This window comes from Cydia fagiglandana, chromosome Z (genome assembly GCF_963556715.1).
Source record: "Cydia fagiglandana chromosome Z, ilCydFagi1.1, whole genome shotgun sequence".
Classification (NCBI taxonomy): domain Eukaryota; kingdom Metazoa; phylum Arthropoda; class Insecta; order Lepidoptera; family Tortricidae; genus Cydia; species Cydia fagiglandana.
Genome location: NC_085959.1, coordinates 30,210,389 through 30,229,337, shown reverse-complemented (window position 1 = coordinate 30,229,337; position 18,949 = coordinate 30,210,389). Strand labels below are relative to the sequence as shown.

Genomic DNA, 18,949 nt, shown 5'->3' with positions numbered 1-18,949 from the left:
ACTATACTACTACAACAACTGCTGCTATTACAACTATACTACTATTTGTGATATATATACTTTATAGCACAAATGGCGGCCTTAATGCCGGAATTAAGGCATCTTCTACCAGCCAAACATAGGACAAAAAAAAAATTCTCGAATGTGGGTGCAGTGAGAAAAATAAATTCGGTAAACAAGAAAATAATGACAATACTTAAGGAGTATTTTAATGGTAGTAAAGCTAGTGGTAGTATTTTGAAGGTAGGATTTAAGGTTTAAAGGCAATTTTAAATTGCACGCTCGAGGTTATGAAAATAACTTTAACTAAGTTGTGGCATTGTATTTATATCGGATCAACGTTAATAATGGCGTAAGCGCGATCGACAATAAGGTCCCTTTTCATAGATAACGTCACATATAAATGAAAAAACTGACTATAAGTGTAAAGCCTGAGAGGACGCTCGAAGCGGAGCGTTCGGCGGGGCGTGCAGTGGGGCGTCGGGCTCACAAGTGATTTGAGCAGCGTGCACTAAGGACGTTCCTATACGTTTGCATTTGTTTATCATGCAGGCCGCACGCCCCGCCCCGCTGCACGCTCAACTCGAGCGTCCACTCAGACCTCTGTCACAGCTAGTAAATGGAATAGGTATACGTACCCGTGAACGTGGCGGTCGTGGTGTGTCCGGCTAGGTCGGGGCGGGCGCGCGCGCCGCCCGCATGCTATCAGCTGGCCGCCGCCGGCGCGGACATCTCCCCCGCCAACTCCCGCTCACCGTCCTGCGCCTGCACATATCACAACCGACCATAATAAACACCTAGCTAACTTAACTAATCGCTTCTTTCGCTAATCGCTTGGCTGCGTATACTTAACATAAGATATAAGTATGTATAAGGTAGCTAAAAGTACATCCGTTCGACCCCAATTTTGGGGTTTGCCATAAGCCGCGCGTGGCGCTGTCGCCACCTAGCTGCCATATCTGTGCTGATCGTGACAGACGCGTTTTGTTAGAGAGTGAGTCTTCTGTACCTAGTACTATTATTTATTCTGTGGAATCACACAGTAATTTCGATATTTAATTGCGGACTAAAATTGTCAAATTAGTTTTTTTCATCACACTTGCAAGGACAAAGGCCTATATTATTGCCAACGGGAATTGTGGATTGTGAAAAAAACCTTTTTAAAATATTTAATTTGATAGCCGTTTGAAATATTTTTACATAATTTTCAATCGTGGCAGAATGCCGATGCCGGATAGCTACAGACCTATCAGGCCCTCGATGCCTAACTCGTCAAAAAATTACAATATCGCTGGCCCAATATAATACAGTAATTTTATACATTTCGCGTTTGCGTCTAATCCGGTAGTTCTGATTTTTGCAGACTTTTTTTATGATGTTGGCCCAATGATAATACAAGTTTGTGACTTCGAGCACCGAACGCAACTTAAATTTTGTCAAATATCGAAAAACCCCCGAACATTTCGGTTTTCTTTTAAATTTGGGCGATTATAGCTAATATAGTCCACTTTAAAAACTCCCTAAGAAGGCATTATCAAAAACTAGTCCTTTAGGGTTATAATCGCCCAAATCTAAAAGAAAACCGACAATACCGACATTTTTACGACAAAGTTGCGTTCGGCGCTCGAAGTCACCAACTTGTATTATTCATTGAGCCAACATCATAACATAAATAAGTCTGCAAAAAATAGAACTACCGGATTTGACGCAAAAGAGCCAGGTTACAAAATTTGACAAAGTTACTGAATTAATATTACAGGGTTCTATGTTTCACTTTTATCAAATTGAAATTTGAACATTGTCATAGTGACATTAAGTCGAATTTCAACTATCTTGAAAATGTAACATAGAACACCCTGTAATATTGGGCCAGCGATATGGCGGACGAATGTTTGTACTCGTATATATACTTACTTGGTCAAGCAGATCTTGTCAGGAGAAAAAGGCGGCAAATTTGAAAAATGTAGGCGCGAAGGGATATCGTCTCATAGAAAATTTGAAATTCGCGCCTTTTTTTACTGACAGGATTTGCTTGACCATCTATATTTAAGAACTATTTCGCTTAAAATCTAGTCTTTTCTTCGCAAGTGTGATGAAAAACATTGTGTGTTACTCCGGGGGTAAGAATATTGCAAATTCGGGTCAGCCTGCGGCTATCGGGTATTAACACCCTCGTTTCCAATATTTCCCTTACCCCCCCTCGTTGCACAGTAGTACAAAATTGATGTCTTATTTTGTTATCATTCACCTGTGCATCTCGCTCGTAGGTTAAGTAATTGTGTATTGGTGTGAACGATTCAATAATAAATAATTTTCTAATGCCGCTACTATATCTAGAATAGAAGAATAGCGTAAAGATCGTGACGAAATGGACATTTAAAAGGTTTATAGTCCGCTTTTTAGCATTAGAAAGAAGGTAAGCGATCTTACCGTGTTTTTTTATTAGAACACTTTTAAAAAATAAGTCACAGCAAATATGTAACAATTATAAATACCTAATATAATATTATTTACATTATATTGCTTTCATAAGTAATATAAACTAATATTTAAAAGCGTATTTCAATCATTTTCAATATAAAAGACACTTCAAGATTGCCTTTTTTCTAATGCTAAAAAAAACGAACTAAGTATAGCACCCAATACAATCGCGAGCAGAAAAATCAACAATGCACAATTTACCTACCAGCGACCCGCTAGGCGGGTTCTCTGTGCGCGTAGTTCGCGCTGGCAGTGGATTTGCGAACCCTTTCAACGCCGATTACGACACATTTGGCAAATTTCTTTTTCTTCAAGCAAAAACGTCCCTTTTGACACATTGATAGATCCGATCCATATGGTATCGAGATCTATTTTTTGACGTTTAATAAAATCAGAATCAGGCCAATTTTGCCTTACGCCGACACAAAGCATTTTCGCTATATGCCGAGCCAATCGCTACAGGCTACGACGTAGCGCTACGCCCGTAACTTGGTAGGTTTTTGAAGTGAAAACTTCTTTAGCGGCGCTGAGCACTTATTGAGGTGGGGAAAAAACAGCCGTATTCGAACAATGAGATACGTCAAATACTAGATATTGAAACTATATGGAATAGATATGTCAGTGTCAAACAAGTGTCAAAAGTGACGTTTTTGTTTGAAGAAATGTCAATTTTGACACTTGTTTGACACTGACATATCTAATCCATATCGTTTCAATATCTAGTATTTGACGTATCTCATTGTTCGAATACAGCTGAAACTCGAGACAGCGTAACGCATAACGTACTGAAGTTGGAATGGATCGTAACGAAATCCTATTTTTCTTTTTTCAAATCATTAAGTGAATTTTCAAATCGTAATATGAACGATAATCTGATATAGGCTGAGTTACCTACTTAATTCCAACTGTATCTCGGATACCACCCGTTGTCTTAACTCTGGTTCAAAAGAACAAACAGCAGAAGTATTTGGTTTTTGGCTGAATGGAATTGGGTTGTTAAATTGTTTCGTTCCAAACAATCCAATTCCATTCAGCCAAAAGCCAAAACCATTCATACTGTAACATCGCTGCACATACCATCTATTCAACTACAGCTTGCCTGTAACTGACACTCATCCCACAAACGTTTTCGTTGTCGCCTAGCCTTTAGTCAGCCGGCAAAACGACACACTGATATTCCGACTTCACGTTGTTGCCAACAATTTTCCGCGTAATATTGTATACAGTAACTGAAATTTTACACGTCACTGGAAATTTTAATGTAATAGGTACTGATGGATGACAAGTTAGAGTTAAACCAAGGAAAGTCTGCAGCGATTTTCATAGCCCACGCATATTTTCATATAAGTTTGACGGATAAAATAACACTTGCACTGGTCTAACTCTACCTACTTTCGGGAGAAACGTTTTCGATTTAGTCAGAATTAAGGCCTGATTAAGTTAAATTATGTTTTATCCCTTTCTTACAAAAACATCAGTCAAAATTGCAGATAAAGACAAACGATTCTTAGCTAATTAAGGTTTGGGGCGCGTTTATGAATACGGGGGGCGTTTATGAATAGTGCAGTGTCCCTTACCATCGTATTTTTAACCAAGTTGTAAATACAGTTGTATATACAGGATGTTTAGTACATCGTTTGCCAAATTAAAACGGCAGATAGGTTGAGTCATTTGCTATCTGCTCATGTCCAGAAAAAAAAATCGGCCATGTTTTTTTTTACTGCTCCAGTAAAAATTTGAAATTTACGAAAAACTGCCATAGAACTGAAAAAAAATGTGCGCAAAATTAAACATTTTTAGGCTTGGGAAGATAGCCAATGACTCAACATATTTGCCGTTTTAATTTGGCAAACGATGTACCAAACACCATGTATTTTTTTGTTTTTTAATATTTGTTACTCCATATCTCCGTCTGTACCGACTGTACTGATTTAGATTTTTTTTTATTGTATGTACCTATATGCATACAGATTGGTCCCGTTTTTGTCAAAACCCAGTTCTGATGATGGGATCCATGAGGAATATAGTGATTTTTGTGTTTTTAGCAACAAATCAAGCATTTAGATACATTCAGAAAGATGACCATTGATGAAGTGGAACTGCCGATGATGATCTGAACGGAACTCTTCAGCGACGCCTAGTTCACGTTTGTAATTTTATGAATAAAGGAATATGAATATAAATCCTACCATGTCAAGTGCTATGTTAATAAAGTGTAATTGTGGATAATAGTTTGTAAGCAATCCTATCTACGCAAGCCATACTTCTGCGGGGTTTATTACTAAAAAATAAACGAACTACATCTATATACGAATCAGTTGATATGAAAATGTAATTATGTCGCGACTTCGTTGTGAACAACCTCTAAGTAGCTGTAGCGTTACGTAAGCAGTGAACAAAGGCTTTTAATTAACACTTTTACACCAAAAATGATTTAGGCAATGCGCTTGCAATAGTTATTCTAAACCGTTCTACAGATGTGGGTATATTGGGTATTCATACAAAAGATATAAGTATGAAAAAATGCAATTAATAATTTAATACCATTGAAAACGGTTATTTGGTTGAATATGGTAAAATGGTTCTTAACATTATATAAGTAGTAGTAATTAAATATACTTTAATTTTTAGCAAGATCATATCTTTGGATTTAATTACATGCTTAAGTATATTTAATTAATAATATTAACGTAATTTACGTGCCATAACATTGGGTGTTTCATACTTAAATCTTGAACGTAATCATTTATTTTTAAAGTACATATGGTGCACTTTCCGTGCCTATGTCAAAAATTTAAAGGGCCATATGTATCTACTGTAAAACTTTATACAATACACGTACGAATAGGTAATTCGCAACTCAAGTCGATTTCATACTTTCTCTCCGGTCATGTTTTAATTTATTGCACTCGTTGCGAATATCCTGCTTTACGCACTTGTATCATAAACAACTATTTATTTAGATAAGCTATTTAAAGTCTCATAGTCATAAAAAGTATTGCAAAAATTTGCATACTGTAAAATGTTGTACGATACACGTGCGAATAAGTAATTTGAAACGAGTGGCGATAAATTAAAACACGACCGAAGGGAGTGTTTTACATCGACACGAGTTCCTCTTTTCCGCGCTTGTATCGTAAATAACTATTATATTGTGGGCTAAATAGATGTAGGTAGGTATAGTAACATTATGGTACCAGAACGTTTATAAAAATGAGACTTTCAATTAGGAACATTGGCATGAAATGATAAATAAAATCATTAGCATAATTTTTATTTATTTATAGAGTATTAAACTAAATGTAGCATTTGATAGTGAGGCCTTTATATGTATATGTGGCGTAACCACAAACTGATGCGAACGGTAAGATCGGCAGTTTATGGTTATCAAATCGACACACCTGTTACATTGGCATTAATGGTAATCGAAGAGGCAGTCTCCCCTACTGTGAGCGGAGTTAATTAACCTATGATATTTATTGGTCTTTTGGATTGATTAAAGGAAATGAGAGCATAATAGATAATTAATTGTAGGTACGCAAATACACGTGCGCAACTTTATCCACTCCCAGTAGAGGTTAAAATACAACCGCAGCTCCCCAGGGGCGGGTAGAGTTAGACCAAGACAAGTCTGCAACGATTTTGATAGCACACGCAGTGCAAGTGTTATTTTAAACGATAAATTTCTATGAAATTATGACGTATTAAAACACTTGCTCTGCGTATGCTATTGCAGACTTTTCTTGGTCTAACTCTAGCTTCGTAATTCATTCAATTTTATTCCGAATAAGACTCGCTTCAGCTGTTTGCTTGCGGAAAATCGTTACCGGCGAACGACAATCGCTATGCGGGGGAATCGTCATACGCAACGCACCCACTTACACATGATTCGCGGTCGCGGCTTCTTTACATCGCGCCACAATCGTCGGTCCCGGGGAGCGTGGTCACAGAGCTAAGGACTACACGAGCACATGCACTGCGCGGATACCCGCACCGGTACCTAAGTTCTGACGGTGGTGGTCGGCGCGGACTCGTTGAAGATGACCGGTATACAAGCCAGAGACCCCTGCCGGGCGCGGACGGACAGTGGACCGAGGTCACGACTCACGTCTCGCGGGACGACGGTCGCACGGAGACGAGGCACGGCGGTGCGGTACGGAGCGAGCGCTAGCACGGGCCAGTGCCGACACACGACAACCTCCGTCGCAATGACGAAGCGCCCGGGTTCGCGCGCGCGCTCTATGACGCAGCCTCCCGAATCTCTCCGATCATCTGCGACTACTCACGAAATAAGGGTGAACAAACCGCCCGCGCCTCCTTTTCTCGCACGGGGAGGAGGTCAAAAGGATTTGGACTCTCTCGTAGCATTTTACGGTTCGATCGCCCTTAGAAAACCTTGAATTCACCATCGATGTGAATTTTTTTACTACACAGCTATTTTATATGAACGGTGGTATTATGTTTTAGTACCACACTGTATTATATAATTTATTACCTACTACTAAAGGATACATTACAATTGATAAGTATATGTAGTTATCTAATTTAGATGTAACGATAAGCAATTGGTACTAACGAGTGTAATAAAGGAGAAGCTTACCCGACAAATCAACCGACCGCTGCCTTTAATACCTACTTTAGTAGTACGAGTACCTGGTACCGGTAAAACCACCCAAAATATACTCCTGAAGCTCTTAACTATGGTCTGAATTTAACTCTAATATCATCGTATTTCTGTAGCAAGATATTTATTAAAATTATGTAACAAAAAACTCAAGACACATCCAAAAAATACACTGCTACTCCCCCCTCCACTGTCAACCCCATTTTATTAATAAAAGGATAATTTAAGGGATAAATCTTCAAATACTCCGAAACATCTTGTTGTCTAATAAGTTTCAACTCTCTCACTCATAAAACTATTCGTAGTAAACACATACATTTTAAATGCTCAGGGAATGAATTAAGTTCGTAACATAAGTATTTAAATAAGAGGCTGAAATTGTTTTAACCTATTTTAACCCCAGTGAAGAGAATGAATTCCCAAAATAGCAGAACCCATTTTTTTTTCCCAGATTGAGTTTATCTTTAAAGTTTTACATTGCTCGCTTAAAAAAAACACACCCGACTGAAACTTTTTACCCCCTTAGGGAATAAAATATTAAAAACACAGGAATTGCTTTCCTCGCATACTAGTAGCGTCCCTGTTTACAGGTAAGTTACAGTTTCAAGTCCCCTACTCAAATAAATGGTCAGTCCCGAGTATAAACTTTCAACCGCTTTTTAGCCCTTAGCCGCTTTATTTCCTTAGGGGATGAATTTTCAAAAACACCGAAATCGCTTTTGTTCTATTTTCATAAAATACTGGCTTCTTATACAGTTTGAATTTAATTTACGAACCATTTCGTTTCTTGTCACTGTGACAATCAATATGAAAATCGCTAGGGACAGTCAGCAGCAAAAGTTGCTAAGCGGGCCAGGCCGCGTAGCCAAGATGCCAATCGCTAACGCTCCGTAGCGATCGAAACGCAACTGTCACTGTCACACTAATGGGGAAGAGTGATAGAGATACATAATGCTTTTCGTTGTCGAAGCGATAGCGATTGTAACCTTGGCTAGGGGGCCAGGTGTTTAAAATGATTTTGACGTGACTTTATTGTTAAGATAAGAGTGTGTCAAGGTGATTTTGAATACTTCGCCCGCTTAGCAACTTCTGCTGCTGACTTGACCTCATATTATTGTCACTGTGACAAGGTACGAAATGGTACCTACCTTCGAGCAACACCGGCTTCCGACACGTCGGAAGGGAGGGGCCCAAGCGATATCTCACCGTACAAATCTTTCTGCCATTTTTCGCGGGGGGAAAGGTGCACACAGTCGCACTTCTCACACACTTACATACAAAATCCAATCTGTTATGACGACACAAATACATAAAAAATGACGCACGTCAAAGACAAATCTTGCAAACCTCGATCTCTTTTTGTGTACGGACGAGTGACTAGTGTCACAACACGCACACTAACACATTTTCGTTGAAGTATGTCATTGTATTCTGAGATATGAGAAGTCGGATTTGTCGCTCGACCGATCCGCAATTTGTACTGAGCGAGCAAAATCGATAAATCCAACAATTACTTGAGACTAAAATATAATAATTGTATTTAAATGTAATTTAACGTATGATATGTAAAAAAAATATTACATGTGAAATGTAACACTTTCTTTTTGTAAATTTGGTGTCCCCGACCTCTTTTTATAACAAAAAACCGAGCAAACAGGCATTTTTGTGCAGCAGTGTTCACGCGCGCGTCTGGACTCGGTCTAGTGAAAAATCCAAGTGCAACTAGTTTTATTACCCGCGCTAGATTAGATTGACGCGCTAATCTTGTACCTCGGCAGAGGGGCAATAGTGCGAATGCCGCCTCCCTTCCGTGTTGCTCGAAGGTACCTACTGAAATTAAATTCCTAGATGGTTGTTACAAACTGTGCTACTATTGCCTTCTAAACTGGCTGACAGGCGGAACAGAATAATAACACAAAAATATTGTTCCACCCGTATACAACGCGTAAACTTTATCAATTAGAATGCACGAACACTGTATCTCTACGGTTCCGTGGGCATCTTTGGCGGTCAACGAGTTATACTTATTAGCAGATATCATAGGTATTGTATTGCCGTAGCTACGTAATTCTTACTGTATTTTAATTTCACATTTTATTTAAATTAATGAACTACATTCTTTATTAATAAACAATCAGAAATAAATAGTAGGTACCTAAGCAAATTTAGCAAATAGGTAATTAAAAAGTAACGTTGGAATTTTTGGCGAAAACTTATACCTATCTATGTCTATACGAGTACCTATGTCCGACAAAGACTTGTGAATGTAATTTAATGTGACGTTCGCCGCTTGCCAACCTACGGCAACCCTACAGGGCTTAATTTCGCAGAGGATTTAGGTAATGTGGTTTGCTGAGTTTGGGCAAGCATGCAACAGCGGCAGTGCCTACCCAAAGGCAAATAAAAAAACACATAGGTAATACATAATTATATTTATTTTTGATCCCTTGTACTCGTATCGAGATTTCAGGAGAAAGTGTCATTGTATCATTAGCTACATTAACATCAATGCTTCAGTCACAGACTCCGTATACCGCGCTAATGGAATGTTGAAAGTCGTGATTTTCTAGAGATAATTCAAAGGCGTCACGGTGTTCCGAGAACTTGTCGAAGAAATAACTCGTATTCGTGTTACCGTTTATTTCTGATGTGGAATTGGCTTTATTTGAATTGCGTTGTGGCGTTGAGCAATTATAGTTTAATTCTATTAAAGCGCTATTTCGAAATATTGACTTTCTCGGCGTAGAATGTTTATTAAAAATGAGTTTAACCATGTTCTGGTCGAGCTTTGCGGTCTTGACAACGGGCGCTTTGGCTACTATGTCGTCGACTATGTCCGACAAATCACTCCCGTAGACACTTTCACTGGCAGATTTAACAATATTGAGCAAATGTTTTGATTTATTTTTAACCAAAGACTCAACGCCTTGAAGATTAATAAACATATTGCTATTGTTCTCATCCTTAAGCGACATATTTTTAAAGCTTTTTCTTAATGAATTTGACATCTTGGAGCATCTTCTTTTTTTACTTGCAATAAAACTATTAAGAGTTCTTTGTCCTTTACTGTTAGAACTACTTTTTAATTTTCTTTTGAGTTTAACAACCTTTACAGATAGCTTACTGGAATTCAACCCGGGCGTTTTATTTGTCAAATCACAATTCCTTATGGAGTCGGTGAGATTAACAATTTGCTTTTCGTTTAATTTTTTCACTTTTCGGTTATACTTTCTCTTAGGCTTTTCGCCTTCCTCGACATCGTTTTTCCTCCTACGGCCTGATTTCTTTTCCTTTTGTGGCTTCTTAATTGATTCTTCATAGGCTTCGACTAAGTCCGGATAGTATTTCCGTAATAAGTCTTGGCGTTCCGTTGTCGTCCACGGAGTAGTTCTATCTTCATCTTCTGTAACAAATACACCCGAACACACGGTAATTTTAAAATAATTATAATACCTAATGAACGTGTTATAAAGTAATATACTTAATGGTAAAAGTTCAGGTCTGACATTTGAACTTCAAAGCAATATAATTCGGCTGGATAATGTATTAGTATTATACAAAATAGCACAGGGGGCCGATTCTTGAATTTCGATCGCTCCATTTCGTCACAATCGGTGGAAAACGGCGAAAAGCAAATTTTTGAAATACGAGCGATCGAAATTATGAATCTATTGGTATTGATCACTCGATTCCAATTCTATTAATAGAATTTAAATTCCTAGTAGTGGAGTATTATTTAATGAAATACGCGAAATGGAGTAGTCTAAAATCGAAATTCAAAAATCGGCCCCCTGTGCTATTTTGTATAATACTAATACATTATCCAGCCGAATTATCTCTATACCAGAGTTGAATAGGAATAGCAAATAATGGAAACAAACATTTAACATAATAATATAACCGAACATTTTTACTAAGGTTATTTTCACTGAATTATTATGATTAACATATATTTTAACTAATATTTGATATAAATAATATCGGGGAAAGGTAGAAATTCAACAAATTCACAACTTTCCGAGACAATGTCATTCAGAACTATCTCTGAATCAGAAATGTCACAGTACGAGTAGTCGTTGGGTACCTATTGAACATGAGGGTAGAGTCGGACCAGCGAGTCGTGTCACAAAAAAACGCGGGAATTTCAATAAATACCGTACCTGGCAATAAAATTACTATGAAATTAAATGACAGCTTGAAACTGACAGCTTATTTTATAGGAAAAAAAGTTACCATATAAATAATTTTCAAAAATAGCTTGTGACACGACTTTATGGCCAGACTCTAGTAGACAGTCGGTGAAGGAGAGCTTTTTCAGTCGGCTCACAAGGGTTCCTTACAGTCTTTTGTCAGGAGCAGGGCTTGAAATACAGTTAAAAATCGTTGGTATCGTTACGACTGGGAGACAGATTTAATGTTGTAATTAACGTTAAACCATGTACCGTTACTTAAACTACTCTTTACCGGTAAAAATGGTAATGTTACTAGCTGTGCAATTGAACTAAAGTTAAGTCAAAGGTATCGTTAAATCATTTTTAACGTGATTAACTTATTAGGTAACGTTAATAGCATCTTATTTTGCTTGATTCGCTGGTAGATGCCATCGTTAGTAATCGAGCGAATATTTATTCACGCCCAAGCATCGCCGAGTGAGGAGTTAAACTGAGTTATTAAGTATGGGTAGAGCGGTGTGGAAACGTATTAGCGTTACCGATTAAAATACGAACTATGAATGGACTTGTTTTTTGCCGTTAATAAATATTTTTTGGTTCCAAAGAGAAATAAGGAAAAATAATTAAGTATGGAAACTGTCGGTGAATTAAACAATTCCAGATTACGTAGGTAGTAAGTAATTAAGGTAAATTTTAAGGTTTAAATTATTGACAATTTAAGTATATTTATATCAGGCATAAAATGGCCAATTAAAAAATAACAAGTGCCTACATACTTAAATAATAGTATTTAAGAGGCTATATTATATACATTCTACACGGATTAAAAATACAGGCCTTATGAGGTTGAATACTTGCCTTCAAACTGTTCATCCGAAATAAGGGCTTCGTACTGGCCGTCTATATCAGTCCACTGGACCTCGTAACTGGGCACACCTGCAATGGTCATTAAACACGACGGTAAACCGCGATACAAGAAATAGAACCATCAAAATATAATAAGGTAAATTTTGGCAAACCCGTCTATCGGACAAGTCCGTCTACAAGCTGAAAGTCTCGTGTACACTGTATATTTATTTAAAAATCTATGAATGTAGTTTAAATTGTTTTTAAATTAAAATAATGTCTTCTTTCAGCAAAATATCCTATCTACGATATTTAAGGTACTTTCCCTTGATGTCCCATAGTCTTGTGACACCCTGTATAACTATAGTTGCGGAATGGATTATAGGTGAAATACGGACTAAGTCGTTTTAGTCAGCGGTTTAAGCGTGAAGCGGGTTTTTTTTAATATCTATTTGATAAGTTTTTAATTATGAAGGGGGTCAATATGATACCATAAATGAATTCATTATCTTCGATTTATGATATTACTATACCAAAGCTAGCCTAGTGGCTTAACTGATAGAGATATCAAGTTAAAGTTGAGAGCTCCTCTAAAACCTAACCTTAAAAGTCTTGGTGGCACCACTTCTTAAATCCATAATATCCTTGGGTCCTAAGAACCACTCCTACGATAGTACCTATTTTTTACCATTATGAACTTGTCGACTAGACTACGATAGCAACTATTTACCTAATGACTAAAGGTTAATTAAGTACTCGTTTATACTTGCCTTTAGGGTTTCGTTTTTTCTTGATTGTAACTGGTTGAAGGGTTTTTTGGGGTACGTTGTCTTGAAAATGCCATTTTGTCAAAAGAGGTAAAAACTTTTGCACGCTGTACTTTTCAGACCAATCCAGTTTTGACGACATAAGTTTCTAAAAAGAAAATAAAAAATTAAAATGTAGAAATTATAAGAAATTCCATCATTTTCATACAGAAGCGAGAGAAAAACATAACTCTAGGATAGCTTAGTCTAGGAGCAATGATAATGATATAAATGATCCAATAATATTAATAATAAAGATATTGGGTTATGGATAAAGGAAACATTATTTTTGGAAATCCATCTAGTTACACCTCAAATTAATGTAAGTCCTCGATCTGGGGGCCGATTTTTGAATTTCGATCGTTCGATTTCGTCACTCGAAAATCGGTGAAAAACTGCGAAATGCTAATTTTTGAAATTCGACCGATAGAAATTGGGAATCTAGTGGTATTGACCACTCGTTTTCAATTTTATTAGTAGAATTTTAATGCCTAGTAGTGGAGATAGGTATTAGTAGTAGTAGTAAAATACTTTATTGTACAAAAAGAAACATAAAACATTCAAGAGCACACATCATTAGTACAAAGGCGAAAACTAGAAATCGAGCGATCGAATTTCAAAAATCGGCCCCAGTACGGAAAATAAAGAAAAATAAATACCACAAATTGTATCAGGCTCGGGATAGGTTTCTTCAGAGTGTCAACGTCTAAATTTTCATGAGTAGAATCTAGGAACTCCTTCATAACTTTAGGCTCTGGAAACGGCATGCCGCAAGAAAGCGCCCGTGTGCGCAGCGCCAGCTCTCGTTTTACGGCGTTTACTTTCGATCTGTGCACAATATTGTACAATCACTGAAGAGATGGATACTCTTTCTTGTTGTTATTACGTGGCTTAAGCTAGGAAATAACTGTGACAGAGGTCAGAAGACTAACATAAAGGAAATTTTAAAATATGTTAGTAGGTATAAGTAGAAGGTACTTACTAATTATACTATTTGCGTTCGCGTAATGGTACGCCCCCTACAAGAGGGAATTTTTAGATTTACTCGAGCTCCTCAGATTAACATAAGGGGGATACCTTGCATTCTGTTGAGTACCTCCGACATGTGCCTACTAAGATTAGTAAATGAAGGCAACAGACCAAATTTCAAGTGAATCAAACACAGGATGTTTTTTATTTATCTACAAGCCCGTACCCGTATCCTACTACAACTGGGCAAAAGCGCTGTTCTTTTTTGGAAAATTTCTAAAGGCGTCTTGTTCGTTCTGCCATCTCTGACGTGATCTACTGTGACGCCTTACAATTTGTGGTATACCCAATGACACAAAGGCAATGGTTTCATCTTGAGTTACAAGAATTGAATCAAATAAATACACCGAAACAAGCAAAATGTATCGATACGGACGAAAGCTAAATAAATGCTTGTAATTAAAGTTGGGGATTACATTCACACTTTTAGCCGCATCAAACCTACATCGCCACCTGTGGCGCGGAATGGCAGTCATTCTAAAAAGTTATGCATTATCCGTCCGGCGCCGGTCCCGTAATGTAGGTAGGTATATTGTTTGCAAACCTGCATACAGATGGCGCCGATTTCAGAATAGTACGTATTGACCTATTACTTACGCGCTCAATATGCCATCTAACATCACAGCCGATCAACAGGCAGCCTTGATGGCTAACCAGTCGGTTAGTGGTTACACTATTTAATGGTCGGGGAGCCCAAGAGGGGATTTTTGGAATAAGTAAGGTAGGGGGGATACCTTGCATCCTGTTGAATACCTCCAGCTTCACCAAGTATGATTCCTTGAGACCGAGCCGGGAGTCCAACACAGCCCGTCAAAAAGTAAAATAATGGCGTGCATGCGGCCCACGTGCCCGCAGCGGTAGTAGTGGCCCAAAACGGACCCCCAGCTTGACTTTTCCTCGTACTGCTAGGAGTTACTGACCCTTGACACTAGCCTTGTTCAACAAATGCACTAACTTGTGTCCCTTGTCCTCACACCCGCGATGGGTCGCGCACACAGGGCACCCGTTCTTGGCGTGTGTGCGCCCCACATGCCCGCAGCGGTCGCAGCGGCCCGGAGCGGACACCCAGCGCGATTTCTCCTCGTACTACTCGGGGTCACTGACCCATGACACTAGCCTAGTTCAACAAATGTACTAACTTGTGTCCCTTGTCCTCACACCCGCGATGGGTCGCGCACACAGGGCACCCGTTCTTGGCGTGTGTGCGGCCCACATGCCCGCAGCGGTCGCAGCGGCCCGGAGCGGACACCCAGCGCGATTTCTCCTCGTACTACTCGGGGTCACTGACCCATGACACTAGCCTAGTTCAACAAATGTACTAACTTGTGTCCCTTGTCCTCACACCCGCGATGGGTCGCGCACACAGGGCACCCGTTCTTGGCGTGTGTGCGGCCCACATGCCCGCAGCGGTCGCAGCGGCCCGGAGCGGACACCCAGCGCGATTTCTCCTCGTACTACTCGGGGTCACTGACCCATGACACTAGCCTAGTTCAACAAATGTACTAACTTGTGTCCCTTGTCCTCACACCCGCGATGGGTCGCGCACACAGGGCACCCGTTCTTGGCGTGCGTGCGCCCCACGTGCCCGCAGCGGTCGCAGCGGCCCGGAGCGGACACCCAGCGCGATTTCTCCTCGTACTACTCGGGGTCACTGACCCATGACACTAGCCTAGTTCAACAAATGTACTAACTTGTGTCCCTTGTCCTCACACCCGCGATGGGTCGCGCACACAGGGCACCCGTTCTTGGCGTGCGTGCGCCCCACGTGCCCGCAGCGGTCGCAGCGGCCCGGAGCGGACACCCAGCGCGATTTCTCCTCGTACTGCTCAGGGTCACTGACCCATGAGACTAGCCTAGTTCAACAAATCTTTCTTCATTATAAAATATTGTTTTTATTAAATATTGATTGTGCCTTTACCAAGTTTCACCCACTATGTTATTATTGACACAATTATTGCTGTCAGTCAGTCTTTACGATCAAATTATAAAAATATGCCGATGTATTAAGTCATAAGATGTTCAGCAAACTTTAAAGAGTGCCGTATACAGTAGGGGTTTACCTGGATATTATATCTTTGTCAGAAATAGTATGTAGATAGGACAATACAGTGGTTATCGAGGACCCACACGCGCCGAGGCCGTAATCGCATCCACATAACAGAGCCAAAGCCACCATTTTGTTGCGGCCGAAACCTACAAAGATAATAAACACTCAAAAACTACGCTATAATAATATTATTATCTTGTATCTGTCAAATAATAAAATTAATTACTTAAACTAAACCTAAGTCGTAAATTAAAACCTCGGGAAACCTCAAAAAACCAACATAGCTAAACAGTAGGGCTATATTTAGTGCAGGAAAGAGTTACATAAACAAATATAAAGTAGCTTACCATTACTCTGAAACATTTTCTCAGCGTCATAACAGTCGATCGAGCCTTGCATGGCGCCCCCGCCAGACGCGCTCGACACGCTAAAGTTTCGATACACGCGTCGCGCGCCGTACGCGAAACAATCCGAGTCCTGGGATACTACAGCGTCTACCAGCTACATTTAAATACAAAATATTAATAAATTATCTTGTGCTTTGAATTGGGACTGCCATTTTAATAACAACACAATTTTGAGCGTTGCCAGGGACAGTCAACTTGTGATAAACGTATAGTTCGTTTTTTTAGCATTAGAAATAAGGTAAACAATCTTGATGTGTCTTTTAATTGAAAAACACATTTTAAAAATAAGTTACGGCAAATATGTAACAATTATGAATCTAACAGTGGCGGGGCGTCCATATAAGCTGATTCCCACCGGCTTGCCTGTTTTTGGACGTTTGAGCAGAGTTGTAAAGGAAATATGTAAGCCAAATTAGCCCCGGCTTGCCTATGGATATGTTTGACGCGCCACCACTGGAATCTAATACGATCATTTATATTCTCCTGTTTTCATATGTAATCGTTTTTGATTTTTAAAAAACGTTTTTCAATTAAAAAAGACATGTTAAGATTGCTTACCTTCTTGCAAGTTCTTTCTAATGCTAAAAAAAACGAACTAAAGTCTAAATAAAGACGCAGGCAATATATAAAGTGATAATAAAACAAAAATCACCAACTAAGATATCTTATTTATTTAAATATACTTCCAAGAAAGATTATACACATAGACAAATATGAATAAAATACTAACACCTTGAGCATTTAGCTGTGCACAAGTAGCCTCAGCCTCTCCTTTTCCTTTTATGCACCTAACTCCCATTGACTTCAGAAGGGTTTCACACTGAAAACAGGTAATACACACGCATGCTCTAAAACAATATTTCATAGTTGGTGTGGAAATCCCTACTATAAATGTTGTCTGCTACTGCTACCTCTAAACAAATAAACTGCTGAACGGGTTTAGATGATGGGATGGAGATTGTTTGAGGCCCGGGGAAGGACATAGCGTAGCTTGTATCAATCATCATCATTCCCAGGAGGAAACTTCGCGGGCAGAAGCATTTCCCAGAAGGAAGCTTCGCAGGCAGAAGCATTTCCCAGAAGGAAGCTTCACGGGCAGAAGCATTTCCCAGAAGGAAGCTTCGCGGGCAGAAGCATGTAAGTAATATATTAGGAGTACCCTATTATGTGGAACCATCAGAAAGTTTGGCTTTAAGGCTGCAATCAATGCTCAGTACCAGTAATTTACTTCATTTCATTTTGTTTCTAGTAGTGATGACAAATCAGAAGATTACCAATGTGAATATAATTATGATCATCTAAGTACATTGTAGTTTGTATATACCCAAGTTTAAGAAAAATGTGTGATGATATCAACTTGAAACTGATTTAGCTTTCATTCTTTATAATAATGGAAGAGGACAAGACTTTGGAACCCTGAAACTTCATACCTCTTTGAGGACATTACTGAATCTTTTTCTTCTAATGTCAGGTTGTTTGTTAGTCACAGTTTCAGTTCTGGGAGCAGCTCCTCTGAATTGAATAGCATTACGAGTTGCCATCACATCTCGTTTAAGCTCCGGTGCATCTCCATCCAGTACAAATATCGGCTCTACATCAGCTAAGAGGAGGTATATGGTACGGAAGAACAAATTCCTGCAATAAAAAACTTATTAATCTGGGAGTGCTTGATGTGTTATAGACTAAGAAATTGGAAAAATATTAAGTACCTTAAATATAACTTTGGCTGAATATGGTACTCTGTAACATTTTGGCTGTCACACACCCATCCTGCCAAATCCACAGCTAGCGTCTCTCCTCTTATCTGAATAATTAAAAATATAATACATATGTAATCAATAATGTGTACTTCAATAAAAAGACAATAGCTATATATGATAAAACATAAGTACCTCATGAAGAGATTTCTTTTCACTGAACGGGGTTAATACAGTCCAAAGTCCTTTTATTCCCATTTCCTTCAATTTCTTAAATAAAAGTAGTTACACTCAAAAACATTAAATTTCGCTCAAAAGAGGAATATCTTACATCATATTGAAAGCCTCACCTTCCTCAAACTAAATCATACTTTATAGCAGTACCTAATCCCTTAAAACTTCGAATCAAAGTAACGAAAATATCACACAAACAAATACAATATGATAATATAAGAAAATACCTTGGTTCAAATTCAAAGTAAGGTGAGGTGTGCAACGGAATTATTTTGACAATCTATTGACTTTGACATGTTTTGTTTATTTCACGGACGGCCGCACCGGACCGGACCACTGCCTTGGTGCGGTCCGGTGCACGTAGATGTTGTGTAATAGGCAGTTTACATTCGCGGCTCGTGGCACGGCTCGCGGCTCGTTTAGTGGCTCGCTACGAGCGCGTAAGCACCAAAGTCAAATAGATTATAACGTCTATTCTATACAGCCCTTTTCACTTTAGATTTAATATTTTGGAACGCCGCCTTGTCAAATGTCAAAGATGTCAAAGATGTTTGTGTTCAAGGGCCCAACCTTTTCTGTTCTCTTTCACGACGCAGCAACTAGTAT

At 38.9% G+C, this 18,949-nt stretch overlaps 1 protein-coding gene across 1 annotated transcript; it reads right to left on the bottom strand.

Annotated features, from left to right (window-relative positions):
- Positions 1 to 9,165: 9,165 nt before the first annotated feature.
- Positions 9,166 to 18,438, bottom strand: LOC134679140 (flap endonuclease GEN). The gene is given in 12 exon segments (XM_063538006.1): positions 9,166 to 9,179; positions 9,618 to 10,508; positions 12,136 to 12,213; positions 12,894 to 13,038; positions 13,589 to 13,757; positions 15,650 to 15,811; positions 16,019 to 16,151; positions 16,353 to 16,506; positions 17,143 to 17,232; positions 17,843 to 18,047; positions 18,122 to 18,216; positions 18,305 to 18,438. Coding segments are annotated over 12 exon segments (2,199 nt in total). The 5' UTR covers positions 18,368 to 18,438.
- Between the last annotated feature and the right edge of the window lie 511 nt (positions 18,439 to 18,949).